At 35.5% G+C, this 9,615-nt stretch overlaps 1 protein-coding gene across 2 annotated transcripts in view; it reads right to left on the bottom strand.

Annotated features, from left to right (window-relative positions):
- Positions 1-6: 6 nt before the first annotated feature.
- The window catches only part of LOC108733543 (luciferin 4-monooxygenase-like), a 16,388-nt gene continuing 6,779 nt past the window's right edge, over positions 7-9,615 (bottom strand). The window contains exons 1-7 of one of the 2 annotated variants that reach the window (XM_025974507.1): positions 8,131-8,162; positions 7,761-7,968; positions 5,537-5,858; positions 3,936-4,253; positions 1,610-1,961; positions 374-539; positions 7-168 (exon numbers count right to left, since the gene is read on the bottom strand). In XM_025974507.1, the coding sequence (XP_025830292.1) occupies positions 44-168; positions 374-539; positions 1,610-1,961; positions 3,936-4,253; positions 5,537-5,858; positions 7,761-7,968; positions 8,131-8,133 (1,494 nt within the window). In that variant the 5' untranslated portion in view covers positions 8,134-8,162 and the 3' untranslated portion in view covers positions 7-43. Of the gene's footprint in view, positions 169-373; positions 540-1,609; positions 1,962-3,935; positions 4,254-5,536; positions 5,859-7,760; positions 7,969-8,130; positions 8,163-9,615 lie in introns of those variants that run through there. The other variant, XM_025974506.1, reaches the window with a different exon arrangement.

The raw sequence follows: 9,615 nt of genomic DNA, 5'->3' as shown, positions 1-9,615 counted from the left end.
AGGAGAATAAGCTATTTTGATAAAAAAAAAAAAAACATTTCTTCTAAATACTATAGGTTTTTGCTATTTCTTTTAGGTTTCGTCGTAGTATTTTTCCGGTATTATTTTTTGGAAGTTCACTCGTAAAAATAACTCCTCCATATAATCTTTTCTGGATAGATACTTTTTCTGTAAGAGAGATTACGGTGCTTATAGTAATATATTTTTAATATAATTTGGTGTGTTTGTTCGCCTTTTTTCACCTATTTATTTTTATGTTTTACCGCCATTTGCGTATGCATAATTTTGTTATTGTACAAGTGCTATTTTTGTAAACCATCTGTGTAACAGTAACAAAAGAGCGAACGAACATATCCAATAGGTGTATACTAACCAGCTACTAAGTCGACTAGTTCTTTTTCTGTTACGTTTTTACCATCTTGTTTTACGACAAATGCTATAGGGACTTCCCCAGCTCTCTCGTCTGGCTTTGGTACTACAGCCGCTTCTTTAACTGCCGGATGGGTTAATAAAATAGCTTCAATTTCTGCAGGGGGTACCTACAAACATCACATATTTCAATTATTTTACATAATACGTGAACATCGAAACTTCTAGTACGTTTTTTTTTTCTTCATTATAAAACTAGGGCAACGAAACATATTTAATTAGAATGGTACCTGTATACGTTGTCGTTATGGCAGAAAAAAAAGAAGAAAAGGTAAAGTATCACCCTGGAATAGGTACGATTGTAACAACTTTATGTTTTAACGATAATGCTTGGGATTGCTTTAATAATTCATATAAGCGTGAACTATATATTGTTTGATTTAATATTACCAGTAAAGAAACAGCCTAAGTGAGATCATAAATTAATGTAACATAAAAAGTTGTTATGAACTGATAAAAAAAAGATAGTAAAACGTGGCTTTTACTGTTAAAAAAAATGAAGATATTTGGTGGACAAAGGTATGTGTTCGGAGCGCGGCACTGTACGGGTGCGAAACATGGACAGTGGGTGCGGCAGAAAAGAAAAAGAAAAGCGTTCGAAGTGTGGTGTTATAGGCGAATGATAAGGATACCGTGGATAGAGAAGGTTAGAAATGAGGAGGTATTAGGAAGAATAGGAGAACGGAAGACGAGATAGGTTGGTAGAACATCTTCTTAGACATGAAAGTCTAGTATAGACACATATTAGAGGCAGGAACGGGAGTTAGGAAGGGTAGAGGTAGACCTAGTTTAGATAACTTTTCGCAAATAGTTAAGGATGTGGGTTGTTCTAGTTTTAGGGAAATTTAGGAAGATTAGCTCAGTATAGGAAAGTGTGGAGGTGCGTGTCCAACCAGTCTTAGGACTAACAACCTTATTATGATGATTCGGTGGATTGTCGACGAAAATGAAGAAATGTGTATTTCATATGTTAAGACAGCTTACAAAAATGGTTTATTCTGACATTTACTATTTCAGTGTTTTGAATAAAAAAATAAAATTTCATTGAAAAATTCATTCCAAAAATGTTAAAAGATCACCTTGTATTAGGATCGGGTTTCAAGGAAAACCAGTAAGTATGATAGAAAGGGGTGGAAAAAGAATTAGTGAAAATCGCTATAGTTTATGGACAGTCCCTTACCTGAAATGCTTTGTATTTAATAAGTTCTTTAAATCTGTCCACGATATAGAAATATCCATCTTCGTCGTAATAGCCAGCGTCTCCAGTTTTTAAAAATCCGTCGGCGTCAAAGGATTCGGCAGTCGCTTCGGGATTTCTAATGTATCCCTTCATAACCGAAGGACCTTTGAACCTGAGCTCGCCGACTTTTCCAGGTCCCAAGAGGGTGTCCTTTTCGGGGTCACACACTTTTCCCATGAAATCGTAGCATAAGCAACCGGCGCTTCCAGATTTATTGAGGTCTACTTGTATGGTGCACGCAGAACCAACCTCTGTAGTTCCATAAGCTTGACGGACTTGTTTTAAATTTAATCTACATACAAATACAAAGAAGAAAAATATTTCTCATAAACGGTAGAATATTTTTCCTTAATCTCAATCAAAAGCAAAATCTAAAAAATTGGTCTGAGCACGCTTTGGTCGGTGCTAATACGACTAACTTCCCATTAGATAATACAGTTATTATTGATTCCGTAACTTCATTGTTGTGATTAGATTAGAACGTATTTTAATTAAATTGTTTGTAATTAATTCGTTTTTTTTTTATAAAAAAAAAACGGCTTGACCGATTTCGTTCAAATTTCTTTCAGATCTTCATTATGATAATATCTTTCGAAAAAATTTTGGTTGAGGGCGATATCTCAATCCGTTCTTGAGATATCGAAAACGAAAAAAATGCTGACATACGAACGTACGTACATACGTACGTACGTACGTACGTACGTACGTACGTACGTACGTACGTACGTACGTACGTACGTACGTACGTACGTACGTACGTACGTACGTACGTACGTACGTACGTACGTACGTACGTACGTACGTACGTACGTACGTACGTACGTACGTACGTACGTACGTACGTACGTACGTACGTACGTACGTACGTACGTACGTACGTACGTACGTACGTACGTACGTACGTACGTACGTACGTACGTACGTACGTACGTACGTACGTACGTACGTACGTACGTACGTACGTACGTACGTACGTACGTACGTACGTACGTACGTACGTACGTACGTACGTACGTACGTACGTACGTACGTACGTACGTACGTACGTACGTACGTACGTACGTACGTACGTACGTACGTACGTACGTACGTACGTACGTACGTACGTACGTACGTACGTACGTACGTACGTACGTACGTACGTACGTACGTACGTACGTACGTACGTACGTACGTACGTACGTACGTACGTACGTACGTACGTACGTACGTACGTACGTACGTACGTACGTACGTACGTACGTACGTACGTACGTACGTACGTACGTACGTACGTACGTACGTACGTACGTACGTACGTACGTACGTACGTACGTACGTACGTACGTACGTACGTACGTACGTACGTACGTACGTACGTACGTACGTACGTACGTACGTACGTACGTACGTACGTACGTACGTACGTACGTACGTACGTACGTACGTACGTACGTACGTACGTACGTACGTACGTACGTACGTACGTACGTACATACACACATCATCAAAAAAATTGGCTAGCATGCTACTAATATGTTAAAACGTGGAAATATAATGAAAATTCCGATTTCACTTTTCGACCCAATTACAATAACTTCCTAATGGGAAGTTAATACTATATGTAAATAGATACCTAAAAAAATGTTGGCCCAGTGCAGGTTTGACTTGCACCTCTTGAAGGATATCCGTTTCTATTCGAATGCAATATTTTTGAAAACAAAAGTTATAAACTGCTTTCCGTTTATTTACAGTAAATGAAATAATTGCATATTGAGTCAAAATGTTTGGAGTAAAATATGGACTAAAAATTATCAGTAGGTATTCATTTTACCCATTATTTTCCATTAATAAATAAAATTAAAGAATAGAGCCCCTACGTATTTTAAAGTTTGATTTTTTACATTGAACTTTCTATACAGCAAAAATATTGTTGTTTTTTTAAGTGTGCCACGCAGACAGATTAAGTTTTTACCTTCTTTAGGGTTCTGTACGTCCGAATGAAGAACAGAACCTTTGTAGGATCACTCGTGTGTCTCTCTCTGTCCGTGTGTCACAGTCAATTTTCTCCGAATCTACTAGATCGATTCTGTTGAAATTTAGTACACGAATGAATTTCTGTGATCCAAACACGCACGCATAATGTAAATAAATTAATTTTGAACATGGGGATCATTTTTGGGGTCCAATAAGACATTTAAAAAAAGCAAACTGGACGGAACCCTTTCAATGCGAGGACAACTCGCACTTGTCTGTTTTTATTCTTATTATAATGCGTAATGTGTACCTTTTTTTAACGATTGCTTCAATGTCTTTGCACATCGAAGCTCCTCCCCAGCTTATCTCCTCAAGACTGCTGATATCATACTTATCCACCAAGGGGCTGTTGCTGAGAAATATACAGAGGGTCGGAACCACTAGCATACGGTTCACCCTGTATTCTTGTATACATCGTAAAAATACGTCAGGTTTAAATTTAGATAGAACAACAGAAAGCGATTGACAGTACAATGAAAGTACTTGCTGCATGCACCCTATCAAGTGGTAAAGAGGGAGACATATCAATCGTACACAGTCCTTGGACATGGTTCCAAATAGAGGATCACTAAAAAAAATAATTAAGTATTCAAAAGTTGGATAAACAATTAAGATCACTCAAATGGAAGAGGCCTAAAAACATGGCGCCAATAAGGGGCTGTCATTTTGAATTTTTTAAAATGATTAAAATGGAAACTAACATTATAAATATTGGCATTATATGTGATTGGACCGACACAAACCCACGAAAATGGAAAAAAACAAATCCGAAAGTCAACCTTCAGATGATGAGAATTTTAGTATCAACTGTTTACGAATATCAGAACCAAAAAGAAATGATTCAACCATGAAATAAATGTTAAACTGCCCTCAATAACGACCCTAGGTTGTTACGTCAAAATATCACCGGTTCTTAGATATTGGCTTTGTTTGGGACTTCAGAAAAAGGACGTTCAGAAATTTGCCTCCCCCCCCCAGGAAGAGAGAGAGGCTCGTACCGGACCACAACCTCCACCCCCTCTAGTCCACCACTACTTTAATACGAGCTTCTAGTTTGAATGAACTGCTGTATTTCGGGCTTATTGGCCGTTGTCCGGAAATTTTTCTTCTTGACGTTTCGCCGACACGAGTGGTTGATGTCTTCAGAACTTCTATTCTGATGAATGATTCTGTTCATACAGACGAAAGCTGTTTTTTTCGACGTGATAACGTCTTATAATTCGATGCACGCACGAAAAAACATGACTCATGCAGCGTTACCTCGCTCTGAGGCGTTCCATTTAAGGCTTGAAGTGCAAGCGAGAGCGCGGAACGAGCGACAAAGAGGCACAATCGGCCTCCGCGTTCGGCAGCGTTCGACATCTGTCTCTCTCCTACTTGAGTGAGCGATGTGTCCGCGTGGACAGCTGCTATACAATAATACATTTCCATTTACCTCCTTCTCTATATCCATACAAAATATCTATCAAACAAATAATATTAAAATTTTTTCTTGAAAAATGAAACCATTCCATCAGTATTTTCTTATGACGTTGTCACGTTCAATTACAGACAACCGATTTTTTTTGTTTTCGTAGAAGAGGGGTGCCTTTTGAAGAAGAAACACCTTTACGCGGTGTGTACTGATTCAATTGTCAGAACAGAACCCCTGAAGATTCCAACCATTCGTGTCGGCGAAACATCAAGAAGAAAAATATCCAAACGACGACAAATAATCCCGAAAGCCAGAACTAGATAAGACCATGATCGGGAAAGCTTCAATCAATTAATCAGGATTCTAATTTATTTTCCAATTTTCTACTGTGTACTGTTCCCATATTTCTTTATCCCTCATTTGAGTTATAAACTTACCTCATACATGCTAAGTAATGGCGGGGGCTCCTATGGGTCAACATGACTCCTTTGGGGAATCCTGTCGTTCCCGACGAACAAAGGATAAAAGCAGTGTCGTCCATGCTGACTTTGGTTGGAACGAATGAGTCAATGTCATTTTCAACACCATTGAAAAATTGTAAGGATGTTTTCGAGTCTGTGAAAGGGGTGGTTTCACTGAAAGTAATAACCCTCTTCACGTAAATGAGTTGCTCATAAAGGCCGACAACTGCGTCTTTCGCATTTTCCGAACAAAATATTACTGTTGGCCTCGATTGGTCCAGAGCTCTTCTCATTTCACCTATGTAAATATTTACACTTGTTAAAAAAAAAAACAAATCTTACAATACGTACAATTATTGCTTGGTTAATTGTCTAAACTAAAAGGAATACAATAAAAAGTTTATTTTTCTTTCTACCTATGTGTCTCGTTTACATTTTGACGTATGTTGGAAAATTGGAATCTGGATTTAAGGGTTCTTACTCGTTATTGCGATTGCGACACTTTTAAGTAAAAAAGAATCTGTTTTTTATGGGATATTTATTTTATTGGAACAAATGAATGAATAGTATAGGCCAGGACTGCGAGATTCATCATACAGGTATAGTTTTACAAAAGATATTTATTTTATAATGGTCGCTGATTTTCGGTATCTAGGAAGTCAGACAATTCAAGATGGAGTGATAGAGATATAAAACAGAGGATAGCGCAGCGTCGAGTCGCCTTTAATACAAAAGAAGTCACTTCTTCTTTTTGAGAACGGTTAATTCAAAAATTCGAAAGGGATGGTTAAAAGTGTATGTCTGGAGAACGGTGCGAAATATGGATGGTGGCGTGAAGGAAAAGTTAAAAGCTTTAAGCGAGGATACCGTGATTAGAGAAGGTTAGAAACGTGGAGTTATTAGAATGAATAGGATAATAGAAGTTACTATGGAAGTTAATAAGATATAGGCGAGATAGGTTGGTAGGACAGACACCTTGTTAGACATGAAGGTTTGATCAGATACATATTAGTAGAAGCAGAAACAGGAGTTAAGAGAAGTAGAAGTATATTTAGATTAAATTTCTCAGATAAAAATGTTCAGTCTCTCAGAGTCTCTGAAAGCGAGACTCGAGTCTCCGTCTCTCATCGAGTCTCTCTGGTGTCGTTGAGAGAGACTGTCGAGAGACTGTCAAAAAACTGTTTAGCGTCTCTGAACGAGAGACTCGAATTTCTCAATGAGTGGTGTCTCGATAGACATGGCTAAAATTTTCTAACATATTTGAGAGATCCCAGTCTTTCTACGAGAGACTCGAGTCTCTCAATTTTTCACTTTTATTCATTCAGTCTCTCCGTGAGAGACTCGAATCTCTGAATTAACAATTTTATCGTTCGAGTCTCTCATACAGAGACTGCGAGAGATCCATAAAAACACCTAGGCAATAACTGAGAGACTGTGATAGACTGTGTGAGACGCTCTCAGAGACGCTGAACGACTGAGAGAGAGGAGAGAGATTAAAAACTTTTGTCTAGGTTACTGTTCATAAATAGTTAAGAATGTGGGATGTTTTAGTTTTTTAGGGAAATGTGAAGATTAGCTCAGGATAGGAAAGAATGGAAGTGTGTGACCAAACAATCTTAGGATTGACTACTGAGGTAGAGAAAATTCGAGTTGAGGAAAATTTCTGCTTAACATTTTTCCATAATATAATACTGAATGTGCAGTAAAAATTTTAAAATTCGACTCATTGGTTATCGCTGTGACTGATGGAGAAATTCGAGTTAAAGAGTTTGCAGTAAATGCAAAACGATACGTAAGTATGTACTTATCTGAAGGGAACAAAAAACATTCGAGTTAGAAAAGAGTTAGTGCTATAGATTCGACTGCATCTTCATAATAATAGCAAACCAGGGGGTTTTTCACTTTTACGTAAGTGAACTCAGAGGGAGAGGGAGTTAAAACTTCCCTTATTATGTTTACAAAAACAACAAAGATAACAAAATAATGAATATTCAAGTCTGTATTTAAGATAATGGAATTAATGTTTCGTGTTCTAAACCTAGTTTTTGGGATTTTTTATTTGTTTTTATTACAGAGGGAACCAGTGGTTTAAAATAAAAAAATTCTTATGCTAATATTCTTAACTTCACTGTCAAAAAAAAAATAAAACGAAAGAATAGATACGTATTAGTTTTGATTTTGGAAATGTTGGAAAATTTACCTTCACTATATATAGGATTAAGGGGGTTCACAGTAGCCCCCAGATAGGCTGAAGCAAGTACGGGAATCCAATAGTTAATCAAATTTTCACTGACGATTGACACCACGTCCCCTTTCTGTACGCCGATCTTTTTTAAGGCAATAGCAAGTTTAACGCTTTCCTTATAAAATTGTTCAAATGTTATTGTAGCACCAGTATTACCATTGACCTAAAAAAATAGCAATTTAATAGCAATTATTATAGTTTTATCAATATGGAGAAAACATAAACTGAAAATATTTACTACATTGCAATTGATTAGTTGATTAATTATCTGCAATATGTATGGAAACTTTGTTTATATATATATATGTTACAATATTACACGTACCATACTGTATATTCATTGTTTTTATATTTATATATTGAGTATCAATATTTTTTACGAAGTAATATTTATATTCAGAGTGCACCAGAATTCCATTTTTAAAAAAATACATTTCTGTTCTACACATATTTCTATTGGATTTGATAAATTAGTTGAGACAGATAAGATGGATGAAATGAAGACGGAAGAGAATTGATAAAAATTGGAACAGTACTGTCCCAACATTCACCGAATATGAGAAAAACAACGTCGACCAGAAAAGTTCCCTTTTCTTTAAAAACAACAACGAAACTAAAGCCTGACAGGTAAAATGCAACTATTTGTTTATATTCAAAATAAAATTCCAAAAATTTTAGATTTCGTTGACTAGACCGTAAGTCAATACAGCAGTCGACTACAGCTTCCAACTACAGACATATAAAACAAAAAACAAAAAAGGATACGATAAAGACTATGAGAAAAATGCACTTTTATTTTTTTTATACATTTTTTGCTTATACATTTTAAAAACTTATACAATAGTAATGTGATGTTAGATGAAATTACCTAATTAAGAGACCACCTACCCTTATCACAAGGGGTTATTATCTATTGTATGTATACTCATATTACAAGAGAGTATGTGACAACATTTTAATCATCCGCGTTTGGCCCTTACGATGCTGTTTTTACTTTCAGCCTCTACCTAAGTACAAATCAGCTGAATTTACAATTTATTTTTGAGGACTCCAAAACCTTTCCGGCCGAATTTACTATTGTAATTAACAAAAATCCATTAAATCAGTCGAAATTATAGTATAATCGTTGAAGTGATCTTGTATTTTGGACTAAAATGGTCCACAACGCGCACACATTACTGACAACTGCCTAACATGAATTAACTAACTTGGCATTTTTATTAATTAGTAAATTAACCTTAATGTAGGTCTTTTTAAGGTTTACAACTTTTCTAAAGAAATATTAGTCCAATTGTCAATGGAATGTTTGTATAACTAGAGATTGTTTCCATTCAAAGGTGTTTTGTAAAGACCGTTGTAACGAAAATGTAAAATTAGACCATGATGGGCAAAATAATTAAAGATAAAAAACAAAAAGTATTTTTTTGAAGCAAAATAAAAATTATTTCTAATTAAGAAATGTAGACCCATGCTTGATCTGGTTGAACCGACATTTTTTAGATCACTCAATATAGTAACTGAAATTTTAGGGATAATACATATTAATAACACAAAAAAACCTTTAAATAAACTGATTCAGAAAATTTAAGTAAAATATACGACAAAATGTTATTCAAATAATTACATTCGATAATATTTCTACACAATTTTTTCTAATGAGCTACGATAACTAATAACTTTACTAGTGCAACCTTAGTATAATTAGCAACAAAGTTTTGTTAAGATTTCATTTACTAAATCCACTAAATTTATGTTTAGTAATTTTGCTTAAAAAAATTGTTTTTGTTTTTTTATCTTTAATTATTTTGCC

This window comes from Agrilus planipennis, unplaced genomic scaffold (genome assembly GCF_000699045.2).
Source record: "Agrilus planipennis isolate EAB-ADULT unplaced genomic scaffold, Apla_2.0 scaffold44, whole genome shotgun sequence".
Taxonomy (NCBI): Eukaryota; Metazoa; Arthropoda; class Insecta; order Coleoptera; family Buprestidae; genus Agrilus; species Agrilus planipennis.
Note: the sequence above shows the minus strand (reverse complement) of the source record. Positions and strands in the feature narration are given on the sequence as shown.